The sequence below is a fragment of the Osmia bicornis genome, chromosome 13 (genome assembly GCF_907164935.1).
Source record: "Osmia bicornis bicornis chromosome 13, iOsmBic2.1, whole genome shotgun sequence".
Taxonomy (NCBI): domain Eukaryota; kingdom Metazoa; phylum Arthropoda; class Insecta; order Hymenoptera; family Megachilidae; genus Osmia; species Osmia bicornis.
In genome coordinates, this window is record NC_060228.1 from 8,895,501 (window position 1) to 8,918,142 (window position 22,642).

The following is a 22,642-nucleotide window of genomic DNA, read 5'->3' on the forward strand; positions in this document are numbered from 1 at the left end:
GACTCTTCGCTCGTCGACGCTGTCCCTGGCAGATACGTTTGGATCTTGCAGTTTCTTCCGACGATACTCCTGAAAGCTGACTTTTGGCAAATCGGTGTGCGCGTAACGAGTGTTCACTGAGCATAGCAGCGATCGTAAGGAGACGAGGGAACGCATCGACGCTTCGATACGCGACATTTCTTCTACGTTTGATCGATCAGCCGTTTTTTTTTGGCAAGGTTATAGTTTGCAATTGTTTCCAAAAACAATCGAAAATCTGTTACTATCTGTACGACATTCCTTTACTCTTGTAATAAAAATAAAAAAAAAATAAATTTGAACAGAGTATTTTTGTATTTATGAAAAATAAGATGGAAGAAAAATCATCATCCGAGTATTTTCAGAAAAAGAATATCAAGGTCGATCTTCTTTATCCTTGGTAAAGTCTCGGGCGTACAAGCCGAAAGTGACGAGGTTTCTGGTCGGTTGCTTTAAAGCGAGGCTGACACTAGTTTGCCCGTCGTGCGGGCGTTCGGTGTAAGTAAAGTGTTCGATGGGAAAGAGCGAGTGATCGAGTACGCTCGGCATCGCTAAAATATTGGAATAATCGGGATACGTGGCCGTAATGTTCAAGGTGGTAAACGTGGTGTCGGAGGATTGGTAGGAGCCACAGGAATTGAACGACTGGTTCTTGCACTGTATCACAGCGCACACGCGGACACCTGCTTGTACGTACGCACCGTACAAGCGAACCCCGTCGTAAACGACCGCTCGATAATTGACTCGAGGATCGATCGGACCGCTGGTGCGGACGTCGAAATCGCAACAGAAGTCCTTGTAACAAAGTTTCTTGGTCATTGAAACCTCTAACGGAACGGATTCGTACGCGGTGAGATTATCGTGCAGAAGATGTATCAAGTTGAGTTTCTCTTCCAGCTGCTTCTCCACGACCGCGAAAGATTCTAGTGGAACAATCGTTTCGTCGATCAGAATCTCCTCCGTCCTTTTGCTCGGCTCATTCTTCTTTGGGACCCGAGAAATCAACAGCCGATGCAAGGGGGAGGCTGTAATCGTCGCGTTGGCTATTCCTTTGCGACCTGAACGATAAGAAATTTGCATGATAAATTTGTAGGCATTTTAAGGAAACTTATATTCACCAAGATAGATGCCGCTTCCGGCGTTTCCATTGATCGCTTCATGATATCCGGATACCAAGAGATTCGCGTTCTCGGCAAAGGACCATGCAAACTGCGTTTGGACAGCTGAAAAAGTGGTTGCCATTTTCCTCTTTCTTTTCTCGCGTTGATCACGATGCAGCTTACCTGTTAAGAACGGCGCTTCTGAAAACCAGGCTGTTGTATACACAAAATTGGAAACTCCTCGCATCCTGGTCAGATTCAAAGCCGGTACCCAGAATAATATATCGAAGCAGATGAAGGTGCCGAAGGTGACACCAAAATCGGTATCGAAAGTAACGATTTCCGGCTCTTCCGTGGTATCGAATCTATACTCCATATAGAGATTTACTTTGCGGTACCTGCGAACGAAGAACGGAACGTCTTGATTATCGCAACGATTCGATTCGATTCGATCTTTCGTGGATAAGATTGATTACCTGGCAACGATTGCTCCCGTTCGATCGAACACCACGTTGGTGTTGTGATAACTCACTCCATCCGCGCATCTTTTACCTTTTGGCTCGCAGAACTCTTTCTCGGCAATGTTCACCACTACGTAGATGTGATTCCGCCTCGCGGCGCATGATAATCTCGTCAACGTCTACGCGGATAATGTAAAATTTGTGAAAGAAGATGCTCTCGTTGAAACATTTTTAATTATTACCTCGCTCACGTTGCTGATCCGATTCTCGGTACAAGGGATGTAGTTTTCGAGGGGGGAAGGAACCACGGTTGCCCAGGAATCCATGTGTGCCCGACTAGGCATGTACAAAGATGTTAAACCATCTTCAGGGAACACGATGATGTCGGCATTCTATGAAACATCGACAAAATTTATCCGATTTCAACCGATCTTCTCGAGCGGTTTCCTTCGAACAGACTGTGTTAATTTTTACCTGTTCACTAGCTTGTTCTATGTACTTCACGTACGATAGACTGTTCTCCCTCAAAGTTGTCGTACCGTTATCCCCTTTGTGTGTCGGGGTAAACTCCACCACCGCTGCCGTGTAATAATCAGCCGAGTCTCCGGCACACGTCACCTGTTGGCACACGCGAGGACTTTGGTTAGTCGAATTTTGTTTAAGGACACTTTTGACCACTTACCGGTTGATGCATCAGATGCAGAAGAATCAGTAGAAATCCAAGATTGATCCATGTCCCACGAGGAACAGCCATCGTTGCTGTCCACCACGACATTGAACAAGAAAGAAGGAAATACACCTGCGAACAAAGTCCACTTTCTGTTATTCGCTATTTACTTCCATTTTTGTAGAATCATCATTTTTTCTCAAAACGGAGTGCTAAAACGACCACCAATCTATCGTGAGTAACTGTGTACTCAATCGTAAGACACACAGTTGCCGATCGCAATACTATCAACGGTAGTCAATAACAAGCCACGACAATAAAGATACGAGAACAGCTGACGCACGAGTATCGCGAAGAAAGATAGCGCGCGCGTTCTCGAAACCGTTTACCTCGATTAACGATTCCACGCAGAGTCCGGCGATTTACTGTTGACGACTCGACTCGATCGTTGCATCTGCTATCGAACTGGCTCCGGTGAATCATAACCAGTAGCAAAGAATTTTCCTCCCCCCAGTTCTGGGACCGTCTCGGTATTTCCCCGCGCACGCGACTAATCACAGTACAAACTCAATAACATCGACTTTGACATCGTTCCGTAACGCGTATTCAGCTGCTACCAATTTTCATTTACTTTTACCGATAATTTTCACGATTTCCCGTATACCTACCGAAATGAAGAGCGCAGAAAATATGAACTAATCGCAGACTGGAAGCAGCGAAGATATCGGAGTCACGCTACGCGATGTCTTTTTATACGCGAGCGCGATATTGTCGCTATCGCTATTGTTATCGATATCGTTCTATTAAGGATCTTGGTTGGATCGTTGTCGACACGTCGCGTGTATGTACCTAGTATATTATGTACCATGTACTCTCTTTATATCAGGTCTCTGCTTTCTCCGTAGATAAATAATAGAGCAAACGAAGGCGTAAAAACCGTTCGTTATTCGTTGAACGAAACGACCGTGACCACTTTTCCTCTTCTGTTTCCGTTCGATCGCGAATCGATTCTTCCCTGCTCTATTCCTTTGACGAAATTTATTCGTCGTTTTGTATTATGTATGTAGGGCGACGTTATCTTTCACGGAGGGTCGCGAGTAGTTGGCGTGACTCGTTGCACCGGAACCGTGTAATATCGTTGCTCGCGACAAATTAGACTGCTCGCTAAACGCGAAAGCTTTTGTTAGAGCTCGACGAATCGCTTCGAGAGTACCACTTGGCTGGCATCGAGCTGCTTCACGGGTTTATTTCATTTCGGAACAAGAGGTTTTCTCCAAGGTTCGTATCGCACGATCTCGCAAGACGCGTATCTATAATGTTTCGCGACGTTGGTTCGAGCAAATTACCTATTTTCTTTTTTCTATTTTATTTCATTACACGGGCAAAGAAATATTATGCTCATTGGTGTACGAGTAATTAACGGTTCAGGGGATTAGTAACAGATTTTCTGAAAAAAATCGACAGCTTATCATACAGGTGTGCAAGATATTTTCATCGGAAACCCGCGTGATCGATCGTCTGCTTTTTTATTTATTATCCTATCGATTATCAGACGCCAGATGAGTACCACTCGTAAAAATCATCGAACGATTCTCTGATAAAACGTGAAAAGTGAAATTGCGTGTTTTTCGAAAGTGGAACGGTACACATTCGAACGGAAAGGTGATGAAATCGGTGAAAGGGGCACGTGATAGAGGAGCGTAAGACGACGATCGAAGGTCGCGATCAAAGCGGAAGATGAACTCGAGGGGGAGAAGAATCGGTTTTGTAGGAAATGGTTCGCGTCGAATGACAGGTACGCGTATATTTTGAGAGGGTGGTTGGGGGATGATGGTCGAGGTTAGGATTTTGCAAGGTGTGCCGTAGCGTGGAAAAGGTGGGGATGGGGAGAGCGCTCGCGCGCGATCGAGGGCGTCGCGAACCCATCTACCTATACGTATGGGGTGGAAAGCTGGCAGGGTGGCGACGGTGGGGGTTAGCAGCCGCGAAGCAGCAGTGCGTCGCGACGCTGCCTGTCACGCGGTTGCTGCTTCTCTCCTATCTCGACCCCTTCTTTGCTCCTAAACGCGTTTCCTCCTCACGCTTTCCTACGCTTTCCCTACTGTTACTCGATCGTCTTTCAAATCATTCTACTCTTCTCCTACTCTCTTACCCTCTTACCCTCTTACCCTTTGCTCTAACCCTTTACGCTCTCTGCAACGTTTCCTCTCCCCTTTCCCTCCTACCCCTTATCATCCTCCACCTCCTCCTCCTCCTCTTCATCTTCTTCTTCTTCTTCTCTTTGATCTTCTTTTACCTTCCCTCTACGTTCCTGGGACTCTTTTCCCTTTTCCACTTCCATCCTCCTCCACCCTCGTCGGTCCCCATCATCCGCATCGTCGCCCTCCGTTTCTCAATCTTCCTACCGGTTCTTTCAATTCCGATAAAAACGTTCTTTCCGATTTTCCCTCGGTCTCTTTAGTCATGTTTGCCTTCGTTTTCCTCCCTCTTCGATTCGATCCGAAACGTTTCCCTCGATCCGAAGCTGTTTTCCAACGCGAACCGCGGTCCCGAGGACGCGGAGTACCGTAGGCGCGTGTACGAAAATCCGGCGAACTACAGAATTCGGAAGGCGGCGAGGATCGACCAAGTTCCGAAAAGGGCAAGAGTACTCCTCTTAAGAGGCCGGAAGTCCAAGTAGGACGGTCTCTTCCTCTGTTTCAGTGAGTATAACAGTTCCTTTTCCTCCTATCTTTCCTTCGAAGATTTCAAAATCACCGTCTCGACGATTTGTAACCTTCGAAAGGGACGAATTTGTATTTCGAGAAGGATAAAACAATTTGTTTCCCGTAGAGGCAAAGTTACGGATCGGTCAAGGTTACTTATGCACTCGTCATCGGGAATAGGAACGATCGCGGCGAGAAGAAACGAGTTATCTCTGAATAACGTTCGAAAGTAGCGATGCGCGTGGTGAATTAATTTTGTTCCCAAGAAACTAGAGGAAAGTTTGACTCGCATCGAGGGAGGAGTTGGTTGCGATTCATCAGGTACCATTTTCTCGAAGCGTCGCGTCGTACGAGTTGCAAGGACGCGGAAAGTAGCGTCGAGGCGAACCTAGTTGAGGGAGTAATCTGTTTTGCGAGTATCTCGAGCGACATCGCCTCGTTCCTCTTTCCTTTTGTCTCGAGACGCATTCGCGAGAAGAAATTGAGTTAGAGAGGCGAACTTGCAAGATTTCGAATCGCTCTTGTTCCTGGCAAGTGACTCGCTTCAAACATGCATTATGCCAATATGCGAGCAACTCTCACCTATAGAACACCCCTGCTTTTAACTCGCGCGTTATCGGCGATGTTTACGCACTTAACGTTAAAAAAAGAAAGAAAAGTTACGCCGATACGCATGTTTTGAAAAATATTTACCTAAGCTGCAGACGATCGCGCGTACGTTTAACCTTTTCGAACACGGAGCAGAGATAAAAGCTTCGTTCGCCCTATTTTTAAAGCTTTTCACTCGGTTGATGGTCAATTATAAATGCTGTTTCTCCTTTCTTGGCCGGCAAAAATTTCGGAACTTCTTTCGTCTTTTAGCAAACGAAAGTAGCGAGATGATCGAGCTAGCCACGAGACGCAGAGAGAGAGATCACGATTCTGACTCGATCTATCGTTTTTCAGCTTCGCGATGTCGCAGAAACATCGAACCGATCGGGAAAGATGCGATTGCCTCGGAGGAATTATCCAGCGAATCGACACAAGTGGCCTCCTAAAAGAAACAAATTGAACGAATTGGACATTAACGCGTCTATTTTCATCTAAACTCGACTGCGAGTCGACTTGAAACCGTCGGACGAGCGAATTGGAATGCCGTAGACCGCGGTAACCGGCATCGTTGGAGCTTGGCAAACTTTAACTCGACGAAAGGAAAAAGAGGAAGAAAGGAAGAAAGTCTACCCCGTTTCCCGGCCCGAACGGATTATCGTTATTAATATAACAATCGATCGTTAACCGGATCAGCGAGTTTGAACGTGCTTCGTCGAGCCTTCTCGATCGTCAGGATCGCTGGACAAAAAGGTGATTGACGAAGGAGGGATTTGCGAAAGCGTCGAAGGGGAAAACCTTGTTTCCCGGGGCGAGACTTTAATTAGATGGAACGCGCCTATCTGTATCCACGGTTCCGGAAGTACGTTCATATAACGCGTATAGAAAAAGCTCCTCTCGATTAGCTATTTCTTCACGCTTAAATTTTCGATTATTAAAAATCGTCCGGTGTTTGGCCGGATGTAGGTCGATGCTCGAACCTCGTTTATTCGGTGTTTGCGTGTCCGAGGGTATCTCGTCCCAGGGGAAGCTACCCTACGCGTACTCGGAAACCACGTTAACCGTGTATCGCGTGTCTCTCGTTACGAAAGTATACGCGACACGGTTAACGTAGAGTGACCACGGGGAAAATTTCATGGGAGATAATTTAGCGAGAAATGAGGAAGGTTACGGGGGAAGAGCGGAGGAGCGATGTAAGGGAAGGAAAAATATATAAGGCCGGTATCGATTTACTGTAGAAAAGTAGCGTGTAGTTGGACGCGATAGTTGCGCGATTCGAGAATTCTTCGTTTGCTAGTCGACTGGTTGGCTCGCGCGAGTTGCTGCCGAAATTGGTGTCCGTTTCAACCTACGATCCTCTCGCTTCCAAAGCGGGATCGCAAAGAGATCGATCGTCGCGTTATTTATTCTTGGCTCGTCCTCGACGACCAGCAACATCCGTTCCACGTAGAAAGCGAACCAAAGGGAAAAAGGATTATTTTTAACGCGGAGCACGGAAATGCGCACCGTTTTGCGCTATTGACATTTCAACGAGCGAAAAACGGGAAAAACGAGAACGATCTGGGTGGTAAATCGCGCTTGTCGGCCGAAAAATGTTTAATCCTTTCCTCAAACGAGTATTTCTTCTATCGAAGGTTGGCATGGAGCGAAAAGCGGTAATTTTGATAGCAGTCTTCGGAACAGTCGGAGGTCTGGCAGTATTGGCGGTCCTCGGTTTAGCCGCCTGGTTGTTCCTGCGAGCGAAACAAAAGTCGAAACAACGGGGCGAGGACTTCGAGCAGCAGGACGAACACGGGGATGGTTATAGCGTCGACCGGAACGGGAAGCTGACGAAGAAAAACGGTTTCTTGAGTTTAAAGACTCCGCTGATCAGCACGAAAGCTTTCGGGTAAGATTAATACGGGTTATCGCAAGGAAGCTCGGTTGTTAGCGCTTCTTTTTAGCTTTTAGACAGAGAGAAGGAAAGCAAACATCTACGTACGTGTGTAAGTACTCAGGTTTGATCAATGAGAATACATATGTATAACGTTGAGCCGGTAACGATGTTCGCGACTTACCAGCCGTTATCTCTTATCGACAAAACACCTCGTGAAATAACTTGTTACCAACGAAGGAAAATTCGGTGTTTCATCGGGGTTGACGGTGAGGCGCGGGTTATTCAACGGGAAGAGAATCGATTCGCTTCGTTGGAAAATTTGACGAAAAGATCTAAACGATTTCCATCTGTTTGCCCACGCGGCTGTCCCGATAAATGACGTGTCGTAGAAGAAACGACGCGATGGGGGGTGTCGTATACTAAATCGGGGTTGTAACGAACAGTTTCGGAGGGTCGCAGACGAAATAAATCAGCTGTCGAAACCGTTTTTCGATATGATGAAAGATTCGTTCGAGTAAGATATTGCTGGTTATCGTTAGGAGAGGTGATACGGTTCAACGGTTCGCTTCGAATCGAGCGATAAACTGAAGAAAAAGTTGTCAACGACGAGAAACTGAAGAGGTGGCGCGTTATAAATTCCGTTATACTCTCGACAAGGTGCCAATTGGAAGGTTGCCAAGTAGCCTGCTGTTTCGTAGCACTTAAATCGGCGAAACGCAACAGATATGCCACTTGTTACGTTGCATACTATAACTGTTTAGCTCGGAGCGCAACTCGCATCACAGCTTTGTAACTTTCTGCTGCGAGAAAGAACGATCGTTTCTTTTCAGTTAGATTTTCTTCCAACGAAACGGTCCGATAACGGTCCGATAACGGTCCGATAACGGTCCGATAACGGAGTTCTAATGGCGTAACGCGAACAAAGAAATGGGGAAATTTCGCGATGACCTTGCCTCGCTGGTTTGTAACTAACCCGGGCAAACACCGATAATGCATCGTGCACTGTATCTGACAGATATACATTAAACCAGCGTACATACTAGTATGCAATGTATGTCACGTCGTCGACAAACATCCATCTGCCCCCGTCACCGTCCGCTCCGCGCTCCGAGCTCCGAGTTTCGAGGGAGCACAGAGCGCAAATTTTTGTCCGCGTTATCAGCGTCGCTCGAACGCTATCGTTGGTACGATCGAATAGGCGAACGCGTGGAAATTGGGTCAACGGCGCGAGCGAATCTTTGTTGGTTGGACACGATTGTCTCCCTTTGGCTTAATTACATAATCAGATTGCTGCCAGCCGCGACCAGATGGACAAAGAGAAGGCGGAGACTATAGAGCCGAGTAGAATATAGATGGAAGTGAAACGTGTAATTAGCCGATGAAAACGATAAACGTTTTGGACGGCAGAAAAGGAGAAAATTGCAAAAAGAGTAGGGTAATTGGTAGAAAGACGGACGGGTGGCTGCTGGTCGATCGTGGATCGCCGAAGGATCGTCGGGCTCGCGCACACGTACGAGAAGATAGAGAAACGACGCGACGGCGACAACTTGAAACGGACATGTCGAGTGAAGGAGGGTGGAAAGGAACACGGCAGAGAGGCAACGAGGAGAGAATAGGAGAGGTGAGGTGAAGAGACGAGGGAATGGAGACGAAGCAAGGGCGTACGGTGGCTGATGTCGGATCGGTCGGATGGGGGCAGGATGGCGGAGCGACGAGGACGATAGGGGTGTAGGGTAGTATAGGTAGGTAGGTAGGTAGCGAAGGTGGGTAGGGGTTAGTCCTGCGAGGCGTGGGGGCTGGGAATGGCAGACGGGACGCAACGGTTGGAGGAGAAGGAGGGCGCTTGGGGTTAGAGTGTTAAGGGGTTAGGGGTTTAGGGGTGCGAGAGGTGTGCGATACGGGATAGACTAGAGTGGAATAGGGGAAGGTAGAATCGGGTGGAACGAAGGCATATAGGTAGGAGGCGAAGGAGAGAAAGAGATGGTGTCGAGGAGGAACGAGAGGGAGAGAAGGGAACAGGACATGGTGGGGGTGGGAGAAAGGGGTAGCGGTAGGATTCTGGGGGTTGAAAGCAGCTGAGAGCAGTGTACGAGTAGGTCATACCACAGAGGAGGAGAGGTAGTTCGCGTTCAGCAAACGGCTCGTCCGTTCGGTTGGACGAAACGTAAAACAGTCGTTCGACCGGCACTACTACGCTCTACGTTCGTATCAAATCGAGACGAGTTCTCGGTTCTCCGTTCTCCGTTCTCCGTTCTTAAATTTCGCTGGTGGCTGGTGGTGTCGTCGTAATTATCGTCCTCGTACTCGTCCTCGTCCTCGTCCTTCTCGTTGTCAGCGCTGTTCCGCGAAAGAGGACGGATCCTCGAGGATCGAGAAAAATGGATACTCGCCTAGCGAAGAGCAATGGCTGAACGTCTCGTTCGCGAGATCGAGAAACCTTTGTCGATCGTTTGGAAAGATTATGAATTGTCGCGGCTAATTGCTTGATCGCGCTCGCTTTCCTCCGAGGAAAGCATCGTTCGCCGGAAAAGATATTCCGTGTCTTCGGTGTACGGACAGCAAGGATTTCCCATCAGCGAAGACACGAAGAATCTTTTCGCCCTCTTTCGCCCTCCCGGTCCCGTTTCGTTGTCCGATCTTCGATCGGTACCCTGATCCGTTTCGATCGCGTCGCGACAACCTTCGAATTCGATAACACGAGCAGAAAGAAGTTGAAGAAGTTGAAGAAGAACGAAGAAGACAGAGAAACGAATGAAGGAGGAAAAGAAGGATCTATTGTTCGACGTACTGACTCGAAAAGAAACGAAAGGCGAGAAATTCTTTGTACCTGCGAGGAAACAAGAGCGGAAAGAAAGAGACAAAGGGTTTAGAAACGACGTGGAAAATATAACCGAACACGCACGCAATAAATTGTTATCGTTGATCGTTACTCGTCTGTTGTTAATCGTAAATCTTATTGTTGAATCGTTATCTCGTCGAAAGATTTCACGTTAAACGTTACCCTAAAATAAGATCTCGTTACCTTCTTTCATCGATTCAACGTTTTCTATTGTCTTCGATTTGAAAAAAATTTCGCAGGATCGAAAAGGGAGAAAATCAAAAGCAGCGAGGAAGAAAATCGATCGGCGTCGAGCAGGATCGAAAGAGAAAAGAAATCGACGCGAGGGAAAGTGGAAGATAATAAGATTCAGATAAGAGAGAACGAGTGATCCAGAAGAAGGGGTAGAGTTGGGGTAGGTAGTGGCGAGTGCAAGTAGGGGTGAAGGATAAACTAAAGAAGGGAAAGGAAGGTGAATTACCTGTTTATGCGCGCAAGAGTATCGAGTCTGAGGACGGTTCGAGTGGATCTTGAGCGGCAAACGATCGGGAAGAGGAGGAGGAGGAGGAGGAGGAGGAGATGTTTGGCAGAGGACGAACGACGATCGAATGATGCGATACGGCTGGTCGGGAAACGTTTTAAACGAGGGAACGCAAAGAAGGGAATAAGAAAGAAGAAAGGAAGGCTAGGCTGGTAACTGCGCTTTGATCGGCGCTGATCGAATCGGCGCATTTTGACACGTGTGTACGCGTCGTTTTGAAAGAAGCACGAGAAGAAGAGCAGGACGTCGAGGTTTGGAGCGGAGACGCGACGTCTAGTCGTAATCGCACCGGTCGATACGCGATATACGTAGACGTATATCGGTTACGGTGTATCGATCGGACGAATAGGTGTATCGAGCCGAGGAGGATCGATCGCGGCAAGACTGGAACCCGCGAAAGCCGAACGCGGCGGATACTTGGTTCCTCAGTAGTTTCCTTCGCGGAACGATCGAATATGGAAATCGCAGCCTCTGCAATGTTGGATGGCCTGAAAAATAATCGAATCAGCAAGTTGGCACTGTCGCGGTTCTTGTCGCAGAGTCTGTGAGTAAATTAACTCGGCCGTTCGTCGAGCACGTAATCGATTCGACGCGGTACGAGTAAGCAGGGTGCTCGAAAGCATCGGCACGTAGCGCGCAGTAATTGATTGCTTGGCTTTTCCTATGCTTTAGCCGCGTTTCATCGTCATTCAGCCACTTTAAATCGCAACGCGTATATCTCGACTCGTTCCTTCCACGTCCTCGTGGCCGCTTCACCATCGTCAATTACGCTTACGATCTTCGCATATCACAGCTACGATTCCGTCCTGTTCCGATCGTCGCCTCGCGGAGAGAAAAGAATAGTAGTAAGAGAGGAAGGGGCAGGTCGGGAAAAGCAGAAGGGTGGAGGTATTTCTTTTTTAATTTGCAAAGTACGGGAACGCGTACAAAGTTTCGATCGACGTACGACACGCGCGCGTATTTCTAGAGAAACAGGGCCATGCCCCGAGAGACACGCGTGCATAACGCTAACTCTAATCGATCGTGCATAAAATCGTGTTCGCCAGTCGAAACAGGCGCCGGCTCTAGCACGGTAAATATACCGTAGGTACATTTACGCCCGCGTTTTTCTTTCATTCCTACGCTATTTCAGCAACGGATACTTTACGAGCTTCAACTTTGCCGACTGGCAGAATTTTTGTCCCGTTTTTTATGGAGCACGGTTTTTAGGAGCAACGGTGTAGACGGAGAACAGACGTGTTTACGCTTGCAACAGCTAGAACGATCGAGCTGTTTTTCCGCTTGCGATGAGAAAAAAGTTGGATCGATCCGAGTGGACGAGGGAGAGCAGATATCGGGGATGCCGGTACGGCAGACGAATCAGTCGTGCCTCCGAGATCGATACATTTCGTTCGAGGTTATTTTGCTCGCGTTATTCCCAGATTACGTAATCCGCGAGGACGCGTACTTTGCTGGAAATTACTGAGAAAATACCCGGGAGAATCTCTAGAAAAGCGAAAGGGTAAATAAAGGAAGGATGGAATAAAGAAAAAGTTTCCGATGGGGTTGAGGGGCGCGCGTTTGCGCGACCGCTTCGATTCGCGTGGGGTTCGTCGTGGAAACGAGGGAAGACGAAGAAGGAGAAGGTTGTGCGCGCGTTACTCCGTTAATCGGTATTCGAATCGCCCGTGGCGATAGACCTTCTGACCGAGACATCTACGCTATCGCATATTTGACGTTCGGCCCGTTAAACGGCACGAGGACGAGTTTCCGCGGTTGCGCGCCACCACGACCCGTCTGCAACCCATTTTCCTTTCTTTTATTTCCCATCCGGCTCTTTCCCGGCAACCAAGATGCGAGTTGAATCGAAAGGACACCGGGGCTGGCCCACTTTGTTCCCCGTTGCCTCGAGCTTTTAACGGCAAAGCATCAGGAACAGGAAAAAAACGTCCGATCGATGCCATATTCCGTCCTTTCCGTTAGCTCGTACGGAAAACGACCTCGTCGATTCGAATTTTCGTTTCGCTCCGTCCTTCGATTTTCTTTCGGTTACTTTTACCGCTGACTCGGTTCGATTTCGAATCAGGAAACAAGAAAAAAGAGATCGTTATCGGGGTGATTGTGAAAAAGTTTCATATCGATCGGCGCGAGTCGAGTACCGGTATAGAGAGTAATTCGTCAACGATAACCAGCGGATCGAAGCAAGTTCGAGGGACAGCTCGATTCGCGATAAGGCAAGGATTTTATGGAAAGTGCTGGCGGATCGAAGCGTAAAGGCGCGAGGGGGTGGAGAAAGCGGAGAGATAGAGTAACAGAGAAAATAGGATAGGTTGAGGATAGGGGGTAAGGGGTTAGGGAAGAGGGGCCAGTAGCGACGGCGATGGCGATGGCGCGGTGTGCCGTTAGTGCCGGTGGTGGCGGTGGTGGTAGCGGCGTCGGCGGCGTCGGCGGCGTCGGCGGCGGCGGCGATGATGATGGTCAGAGAATAAGGGCACGGAGAGGTAAAAGAGTATTAGAGTGGGGGCTGGCGAGTGGAGAGAGGGTAGGTTTAGAGCTCGAGTGACGAGGAAAGAGCGGGTAGCATAGAAAGAGAAGAAAGAGCGAGGGTGGAAGAGGAGTAAAGGGAAAAGTAGGGGAGCGAGCGTTTGATCCCTGGTGCGTAGGAGAGGTTCCCCATGGTGTCCGGAACTCGTTTGCCGAGCATCGAGGTGGCGCCAATGTATCGAAAGCTGAAAGGCATCGATGCGTGTACCAGAGCGGTTAAGGGTTGCTTACCACCATAGAAAAGTTCAGTCGGTGATGCGACGCGTTTGCGATTGGAGGAGGCAAATTCGCGCGTGTTCACCGCGAAAACTGCGAGAACGCGGTGCTGTGTGTTGTTCGATTTCCCTTCGAATCGACCGCTTTCCTTCGTTCCACCCCCGATTAACACAGGTAGACTCGATCCAATTTTTCCGATTCTTTTCGACGTCTTCTCTGTACGATCTTCTCCTCTACTTTCTCGCATCTGTTGAAGACAAGGCGCGGCACATGGATAAGAGCGATAAGGGTACAGTGACAGCTAGCGATCGTTAACCACTCGATTTTCTCGTTAAACGTCGCGTCGGCTCGACGTAGTCGTCGGGATATACGGAGTAACAGGTGGTTAAATAGCGGAACTTGGCAGTGATCGAGCGGCGAGAATACTTTTCGTCTCGGCGGCGCGTCGTCGTCGTCGTCGTCGTCGTCGCTTTGTTTTGTCATCCTCTGAATCGCTGCTCGATTCATAGTTAACCCTTTACAACTGCGCAACCTTTTAACACGATACGCGCATTGTACGCTCAATTTTCTCAGCTCGTTTCTTCGCTTCGCTTCCTCTCGAAAGAACTCGATGATCGTTTTCTCTTCAGCTTCGTTTGCGTTTGCGTTTTCGTCGAGATTCGAACGAGAGGTTGGCAGGTCGCGAAAAGCATTTTTCCTTGCCCTCGTAAAATTTATAGCCGCGTGCACAGCGACTAGGAACCTGTTGCTTGAACGTTCTTCGGCATTGACCGAGCCGCATCACGGCCAGGAACTCTCTTACCTTTGTTGTGCGCGTGCGTTTCGATCGATCGTCTCGCTCGTAATTTGCTCTCGTGCCAAAAACTCCAACTTTTCGCCACCGAGGAAAGACGAAAATAGTCTTTCCAAGGGACGCGTCGCTTCGTTGACTTCCTTCCCTTTACAAAGGACGCGGCGAGAGCTTGCTCTATGTAGTAGTACCTCACGGTCATCGATTCGAGCCTTTCGTTGATAAAGAAACGGATGATAGTCTGGTAGCAGTGAAAAAGCAGAGAGAGAAGAGAGACGGAAAGGGAGAAAGAGAAATAGAGAGAGAGGAAAAGAACGTACAGTGAAAGGAAGGTAGGAAGACTTCGACGTGGTTCGAAGAAACCAATTGGTCAGCTCTGTTTTTAGTGCTGGACGCGTCGCCGTGATCGTTATTAATTAACATTAATGCGATGATTTGAAGGGAAATGCTTGCGTGTGCCGGTGAGATGCGCGCGCCGTATGTCTATCGACCTTCGCGAACGTCGTTGCCACGTGCGCGACCTGATACGTCCCTGACTGCTTTTCGAGATTTCTCGTTCGTTTCCGAAACATCGATAATGTCGTACAGTATGCCTCGAAGCGTACAATTTGCATCCGATTTTCTATTAATCTGACAATTGTAGCGCGTTCGAAGGTCGCTCTGGTAGGAAGGATAAGGAGAGGGTGGCAGCGGCGCCGTTGGGGATGGTGATGTTGTGGATGGAAAGGATAACGGTGCCGAGCGAGACGACGTTGGCGTCGGTGTCGTGGACGCTGGTGGTGGTGCCGACCAGAGTGTATAGCTAAGATCGATCCAAAACCCCTTCTTTCGACCGACCGACCGACCGACCGACCGACCGACCAACTGACCGAACCAATTCACCCCTTTCTCGACGCACGAGCTCGCATTTATTTATCGTTCGTCATCGTTCGACCTCGTGAAATGCTAATTACTTTATCGAAGAATTCAAAGCGTCAAATGACGAGCGTACATCAGATACGAGATACGTTGACGGTGACGCTCGTCGAAATGGCGTCGCGACGTTCCATGCACGCGATAGTCGTACACTCTCACGTTTTCTAACGTTCTCGCTGTCTAAATTTTGGAATTTGCAGGACGTTGCGTACAGGTGGATAAAATCCGATCGTGATACCAGGAAGCTGGTGGATCTTAGCAAACTTTCGCGCAACTTTTTCCCTATTGTTACGTTCCGTTCCGTTGCGTTTCGTTCTCGTTCGAAACGGACATCGATAATCGCATCGAGACGGGAACGCGGACGCGTTTCCACGGAAATCGTGGCTAAAAACTGTCTATCGGAACGATAAAATTATGTGGGCTGCAGTTTCGAGATCATTGGAAATACTGGTTGCCTTCTTCGAATATTACACCACCAGGTAAGGAATGTGCGTTAAATCGGCAATGTACGGATGTACGTTTGGCATGATAGCGTGTCTCCCCGACAATGAGATACTGTCTCTGATGCGCGTCCGATTAAACTTTTCTGGACGATGACTCGCGATATGGGTGCACTCTCTCTTTCTCTTTCTCTTTCTCTCTCTTTCTCACTTTCTCTTTATCTCTCTGTTCATTGTGTGTGTGTGTGTGCGCGCCTATACTTCGGATCGTCCCGTTCTTCGGACATTTCTCGCCGTCGCGACTGGCCTTTGGAAAAGACTGATCGTGTGAGAAAAGCATATAATTTGACAATTTCGAAGAAGTCCAACTCGAGGAACGTTTCTTTCTTCTATCTTTCTTTTTTCAGCCCACTGGACGAACTGTCGCAAAAGGTTAAGGTTACGACACCGAAGGAAACTTTAAATCTACCACCAGAACTTGTTTTTATTATTTTTTTTTTTTTCATAGTTTCCTCATTGTTTTTTTTTCTTGTTATTTTTATTCATTCTTCTTTTGTTTCTTTTGTTTTTATTCAAGTCCGAGATTGCCAAAGACTCACCCGTTCTTTTGTTTCATGCATCCTTTCGGCGTTACGATTGGAACCCAGAGCGCAATTGGAGTAAGTATATACGTTCGAGTTGGCGAATAGCGAAAATTTTAAACTCGTTCTCTCTCGTACTGCTTCACTTGACTCTTCTATCTTCTCTTTCAATTTTCCTTCCTAACGGGAATGTCTCGTTTCGCCAAACGGATGGGCGCTGCTTGACACGTGTAAGTAGCTCTACCGAATCAATCTATCTAGATTTCCGATTCTTTCGAAAGCTCTGTTGCGTTTCCAAGCGTTCACAGCTTGCCCTTTCGTTCGCGCGCGCCGACCATATTCTCCCCCTTTAATTATCGCTCTTTAACCAGGCGAAAATTGCGCTCCGAGTAACGAGTTTCACGTCAAAGGCAAACGCAGTTAAACCCCTTTGGAAGCGCGCGAACCGAAACGATACTCTCGATCGAATCGTAGCTCGATGGAAATGAAAGAGCACGCTCGTAGACGCTGGTAGACGCTCTTAGACGCTCGTAGACGCCTGTAGACATTTGTTGCACCGTAGTTTCGATATACATCTACCTTTACATACATTAGCTCCCAGAGTCGTCGTTCATCGTAGCGAGTAGCGTCGAGATCGTTATTTTAGCTCCACTAAAATAGAGTCTTGTATAGTTGTCACCGTAGCAAATGTTCTAGTTCGTAGAGTCGGTGAAGAGTGGACGCGAAATCGGGGTGACGCGAGATCACGCGCGATACTCTGCAATCGGCAGAACGGAATATAAAAGAATGTAATAATTTCTGAGCAGAGTATAAGAAGAAGAAGAAGAAGAATAAAAAGAAGAAGAAGGTGTGAAGAAAATGTTAGAGAAAGGGTGGATTGTATTTGTTTTAGAACGACCGGTAGTCCGGCGAACAAGTCGGCGACATCGACGGATGGTAGCGGCGGTGCTGGCGGAAGCGGAAGCGCGATTAGGGGGACGGCGGGTGGCGCCGGTGCAAGCGGATCGGCGTCGGGCGCGATCGGGATCGCGGGCAGTAGCGGGTCCGGCTCGGCTTCCGCGTCCGGTTCCGGCGTGGGAAATGCAAATGCCGGAATCGGTGCCTGTGCGAACGCGATCTCTGCCAGCGGCGCCGGTGGGGTGGTCGCTGCAGGTGCCGAGCCTCGCACCCCGACCGCTGGGGCGCAAAACAAACAGCTGCAGAACGTAAAGGGCGATCATCCCTCGGTACGTCGGAAAAGCGACGTCCCTATCTAACCCTGTCTAATCGAGTCCGATCTAACACGTTTCAGAAAGCGTTCATGCAGAGCAGATCCATGTCGTTGGTCGACATGTACATCGACAATTCGGAACCGAGCGAAAACGTCGGTCAAATTCACTTCAGTCTGGAATACGACTTTCAGAATACTACGCTTATCCTCCGTATCATACAGGTCGGTTCCGATTTCCCCGCCGATCTTCGCCCCGTAACGAACGGACGCGTTTCAACCTCGCTAACGATCCGTTTCAGGGTAAAGATTTGCCGGCCAAGGATTTATCCGGAACGTCGGACCCTTACGTTCGCGTCACTCTATTGCCGGATAAGAAGCATCGGCTAGAAACGAAAATCAAGAGGCGCACCCTTAATCCTCGATGGAACGAAACGTTTTACTTCGAAGGTAAGAAAAGTAGAAAATCTCAGGTAATCAGGAGGAGCAAGTGTGCGGTAACGATCAAATATACTGCAACGAAAGATCTGTCGTTCGGCACGGCGTTTATTTTTTTCTCGCCATAGGTTTCCCGATACAGAAACTGCAAAGCAGGGTGCTGCATTTACACGTGTTCGATTACGATCGGTTCTCGAGGGACGACTCGATCGGAGAAATGTTTCTTCCGCTTTGTCAGGTAATTTCGAATCGTAAAACGACTTACCTTCGGCCAGGTAGCTAACCGGTGGCACGATGATCCTAGGTCGATTTCTCGGAAAAGCCCTCGTTTTGGAAAGCTCTGAAACCGCCAGCAAAGGACAAGTGCGGGGAACTGTTGTGCTCGTTGTGCTACCACCCCAGCAACTCCATCCTGACGCTGACGTTGCTGAAGGCGAGAAACCTGAAAGCGAAAGACATCAATGGAAAATCAGGTAAGTTAATCGGAATCGAAAGAAATATACGTACGTTTAGTCGAAGGAACCAGATGAAATTGTCGGTTCTTCGAACACCTTCAGATCCGTACGTGAAGGTGTGGTTGCAATTCGGCGACAAGAGGATCGAGAAACGAAAGACCCCGATATTCAAGTGCACCCTGAACCCGGTGTTCAACGAGGTATTCTCGTTCAATGTTCCCTGGGAGAAGATCCGCGAGTGCTCGTTGGACGTGATGGTGATGGACTTTGACAACATCGGCCGTAACGAGCTGATCGGACGGATTCAGTTGGCTGGTAAGAGGCGGCTTCTTAAAATGCATTTTCGGGCTAAAAATGCGATCGATGACGCATCGATCGGTTGGATTTCAGGGAAAAACGGTAGCGGCGCGAGCGAGACGAAACACTGGCAAGACATGATCACGAAACCACGGCAAACCATCGTACAGTGGCATCGACTGAAGCCGGAGTAAAAGCTTCCGATCGCGAGTATCGGAAATCGTCGATCCAACCCAGACCAGTAGCCATTCAGTTTCACAGTGTTCTCGAGTTTGACGCCGAGCATCGAGGATGGCTTCTCGATATCGCCGACCGTCTCGATTCCCATTTTCTTCTAACGATTAGTCAAGAATCGCGTCGAACGCGTCGAGAACCCGTGTATTCAATCTTGTTTCTTCTTCCTCTTACCTCCGTTTCTTTTTCCCCGCGAGTTTCTTTCGGATCGGGGCGTACGATCGATCCCTTTGATCGATCTCTGATTATTCCTGACGCGACGATACTACGCTAGCCAGCAAATGTATTTCCGTTTCTTCGTACGTTTCGTTAAAAATTCTGCTAATCGCTCTTCTCGCACGCCCCGTTCGTTCGTTTTCCCTTTCTTTTCCCAGTTTCCGCGCAACAACGACTCGCGTGGAATCGCTTTGGTTTCGAGCGACCAAGACGCTCGAGCGCGGCTGGCCGGTCGGCCGATCGACGTTACTTTCGAAACATCATTGACATTTACATCGAACGTTATTTTTATGACCGTTTTTGCACGAGTAACTTACGTACCGAGTACGTAATACCGTTGCTTGGGATACCTGTTGACGCGATTCAGCGTTTTCCCCCGTTACCCGTTACCCGTTACCCGTTATCCGTGTGTCGTCCGGTGTCTGACGATTCCGTCGTTCGTTCTCGCGAATGCGAACAAAGTCGCGGCAGAGTATCGATTGGCTCTCCTTTCTTTTCACTTCCTTCTCTTTGTCTTTCTTTCTTTCTTTCCCTCACCAACCCTCGTTGCACTTGTTCGATTCCGTAGACGATCCCCTTACCCTGTCCGTATCCTTCGGTCTACGGTTTCAAAGAATTCCTTTAACGATTATTCGTCGACAACGTTTCGACGAGCGATCGGAACGGGACACCGGGGGCGTAATGTTGAATTAATTCTTACTAGTAGAAGAAAAACAGCGACAAAAAGCAGCGATATTTTTGACGGAATTTTTGTATCGACATAGTCGGAGATCTTTTGAAAGCGATGAAAATTGTGATCGGTGTTACACCTTGAATTAATCTTAAGCGTTACATTCAATAGTTTGCTGTTGTTGACGATAACGTAGAACGATCCACCGTGATCGTATTCAGACGACGATTCGCAGATTTTTGCATATATGCGTATACATCACACGTGCAAAACATACATGAACATACGGATACATATATATATATATATATATACACACACACACATTGGTGCTCGAGGTGTGCGTGTGCGTGTACATGTAAGTTCGAAATGAGAACAAGTCGGCACGCAATTGGCAGAAGTTAACGAGACGTCTGCGTGCGTTCGCGCCTCGACAATGACGCAGGAATATTTTTACCTTCTGTTCGACGATTTAATCAAGTTATTCACTCGCGAAAGAAGTGGCGACAGCGCGTATTAGAGCCACCCACCCTCGTCCGATGTTGTTTGTCGCGTCGCGTTGCGTCGCGACGCGGCGAACCGTGCACGAGAATCTTCAACACGAAACACACGCAACATACACTGTTGAAAATACATCTGCACGTACACGCATCGTATATGTGTGCACGTAATTATCGAGTAGCACAAAGAAAAAAGAAAAAACAAAAAACGTGTAGACTAACGTTTGTATATCGTAGCCTGTGTATTATATACCGTTGTACTACGCGAAACTTTAAACGAAACCAGACGTTTCGATTTCGCGTAAATTCGATTCAAACGAACGAAACGTCATCGAATCGAGTCGATTAGAGTGACGAAGGATATCTGTGGGTAGAGTTAGAGTCGCGACCAAACGATTCACGATTGGAATTCACGCGTTAGATCCGCATCGTGCGGTCGTCCGCGAAACGATTGGAATTAGAGGAACGACGAGGTTTAAGGAAAACAGAAAATAGAAAAAAAGTGCCAAAACTTAAACGTAAACAGCGAAGAGAAACGAAACGAGATTGTGACGAAACGAGACGAGAGGAGAAAGCACGTTTCTCCGTATAAAATACCGTGTAGTTATTACGTACTATGCATATCCGATGGTGATAATCGAACGCCAGAGATTCGTGAAGTTGTTCGAGCAACCGATTCATTCAACTACGAAGGTTTGGCGGTTTAACGCGTTCCGTCGCGTACAGCTGGAACGCGCGTTTATTCTAAAGAGAAAACGAGAAAACGAGAAAACGAGAAAACGAGAAAACGATATATAAAAAGAAAAAAAAGAAAAAAAGATAAAACAACTCGTAGAGTCAAACGATTCGTTGAGATACGTAGTAGTGTGTATACAGCTAAGTACGCGTTAGTTCGAACTGGATGCGAATTGGGCCTTATACCATGGATTACCTCAATCGTAAGCAGCTTGCGAGACAAGTTTCAGTCTGCGATAACGATATAGCGAGCGTTAAGATTTTAATTAGGCGCGGGAACACTTTGCTGCTCTACGTTTACGAGCTTAGCGAGCCAACTCGTTTACCAAGTCCGAGTTACGGATTCCGCCGATCGGTCGATCGTGTCTAATCTTTCGCTCTCCTATCTTCTCATTCTTTCTCTTTCTCTTTCTCTAAATCTCTTTCATCGAAAACTTGGGAGATGGCGAAGAGCGACGGAGAAGGGAGGAAAGCGGGTCGAGTCCATCTGGTGAATTCGACTCGGACGGAAACAAATGATATAGTGAGAGAGAAGAATTTAGGCAAGTTGGAACGCGTGTCGAACGGTGGAGAGATAGAGGGCAGAAAACGTAGGAAAATACAATTAGTTAGAAAATCTAGCCGACATAAAGTGGTGCGGCGTTCGCTTACTGGATACGCGATAGAGCCGCTCGAACGATTTGCCTGGAAAGGGAACAAAACAAAAAAGAAACAAAAAAGAAACAAAAAAGAAGAAAAAAAGAAAAATGATAAAAGGGTGCTTTTTTCTCATGATGTCGCGCGTTCATACTGTAGGAAAACGGGAGGAAAAATGGTATGGTCGGGAGCCGGGAAAAGTGGTAGCAGGCGGGAAGGGAAAAGGAAAACGAAACAAGGTGGAACGAGAGGGTGAAGGAGGTGGATGTGGAGGGTAGAGGGTGGAGAGAGGAGGGACGGTTCAGGGCGATCGATCGTTAGTTGGTTGGTTCGGTGGTACGTGTAAGTCGAGACAGCTCTGACGCGTATCCGGCCCTCGTAGCCCGCAACACTATATATTTTTTAGCTTCGTATTGCATACGCGTTCGTTAAATTTGGATGGTGCCGGGTGAATGGATCGAATCTCAATTCCACGTATTCGCGAATGTTGAACGAAAGGGAAAGAAAGCGGGCAAGCGTGCCATTACGAAAGGTGGTCGCGTTTTCCGGCGGCAGCAACAGCGGTTGCTGGTTGCTGGTTGCTGGTTGCTGGTTCCTCGTTGTCGCGGATCGTTACGAGATCCGCGTACCAGCCCCGTCGCTCGCGACCGCTTCGACGCTCTATCGTTTCCGTGTCGTAGTTATTCCCTGTTGTATCCCGAACCTCTTACCCCACCCCCTACCCTCTAGGTAGACCGCGAACAAACACCCTCCTTATATCCCCCTTTTCATCCATACCTAACCCGTCGAAGCGCATCAATTAACTCTTTGCCGCTTAGCCGTAAGCTCGATATCGCTGTGTGTTTCCTTCGAGATATCGTTTTACGTTTACGAACAAATCGAACAGATGCATTTATTATTTCCAGAATATCGCTTGATGCTCGAGATACGTTGTATATCCGAATAAAGAGAATTTCGTTTCGAAAGCACTCGTCGTATCGGTTTATTTCTGTTAATTGCTGCAACGGTACGAATC

At 48.0% G+C, this 22,642-nt stretch overlaps 2 protein-coding genes across 15 annotated transcripts; one reads left to right on the forward strand and one right to left on the reverse strand.

The window, feature by feature from the left end:
* Positions 1-310: 310 nt before the first annotated feature.
* Positions 311-3,020, reverse strand: LOC114873675 (vanin-like protein 1). Of its 2 annotated transcripts, none has more exons than XM_029182262.2 (8): positions 2,915-3,020; positions 2,262-2,378; positions 2,054-2,197; positions 1,822-1,971; positions 1,595-1,758; positions 1,302-1,516; positions 1,137-1,241; positions 311-1,076 (listed from the first exon to the last, which is right to left on the reverse strand). In XM_029182262.2, exons 2-8 carry the CDS (start codon positions 2,352-2,354, stop codon positions 394-396), a joined length of 1,554 nt encoding a protein of 517 aa, XP_029038095.2. In that variant the 5' UTR covers positions 2,355-2,378; positions 2,915-3,020; the 3' UTR covers positions 311-393. The 2 variants fall into 2 exon arrangements, with proteins under 2 accessions (XP_029038095.2, XP_029038096.2); XM_029182263.2 differs by lacking the exon at positions 2,915-3,020 and adding an exon at positions 2,636-2,871.
* A 402-nt stretch (positions 3,021-3,422) lies between these two features.
* Positions 3,423-22,595, forward strand: LOC114873678 (synaptotagmin-7). Of its 13 annotated transcripts, none has more exons than XM_046288375.1 (11): positions 3,423-3,524; positions 5,897-6,292; positions 7,174-7,427; positions 16,306-16,317; positions 17,132-17,465; positions 17,531-17,671; positions 17,749-17,896; positions 18,013-18,122; positions 18,189-18,357; positions 18,442-18,654; positions 18,730-22,595. In XM_046288375.1, exons 3-11 carry the CDS (start codon positions 7,180-7,182, stop codon positions 18,828-18,830), a joined length of 1,476 nt encoding a protein of 491 aa, XP_046144331.1. In that variant the 5' UTR covers positions 3,423-3,524; positions 5,897-6,292; positions 7,174-7,179; the 3' UTR covers positions 18,831-22,595. The 13 variants fall into 13 exon arrangements, with proteins under 13 accessions (XP_046144331.1, XP_046144330.1, XP_029038098.1 ...); XM_046288374.1 differs by lacking the exon at positions 3,423-3,524 and adding an exon at positions 4,229-4,948; XM_046288378.1 differs by lacking the exons at positions 3,423-3,524; positions 5,897-6,292; positions 7,174-7,427 and adding exons at positions 11,231-11,318; positions 15,419-15,697.
* Positions 22,596-22,642: the final 47 nt, after the last annotated feature.

Excerpts from the sequence above, each read along its gene's own strand:
- LOC114873678 (XM_046288372.1), top strand. The coding sequence starts at position 15,812 with ATGACTCGCGATATGGGTGCACTCTCTCTTTCTCTTTCTCTTTCTCTC. Across the intron at positions 16,318-17,131 it reads GAACCCAGAGCGCAATTGGA|AACGACCGGTAGTCCGGCGA; the intron begins GTAAGTATATAC and ends TATTTGTTTTAG. Across the intron at positions 18,123-18,188 it reads TGTTTCTTCCGCTTTGTCAG|GTCGATTTCTCGGAAAAGCC; the intron begins GTAATTTCGAAT and ends CGATGATCCTAG.
- LOC114873675 (XM_029182262.2), bottom strand. The coding sequence starts at position 2,354 with ATGTCGTGGTGGACAGCAACGATGGCTGTTCCTCGTGGGACATGGATC. Across the intron at positions 1,242-1,301 it reads AGAAGCGCCGTTCTTAACAG|CTGTCCAAACGCAGTTTGCA; the intron begins GTAAGCTGCATC and ends CCACTTTTTCAG. Across the intron at positions 1,077-1,136 it reads CGGAAGCGGCATCTATCTTG|GTCGCAAAGGAATAGCCAAC; the intron begins GTGAATATAAGT and ends CTTATCGTTCAG.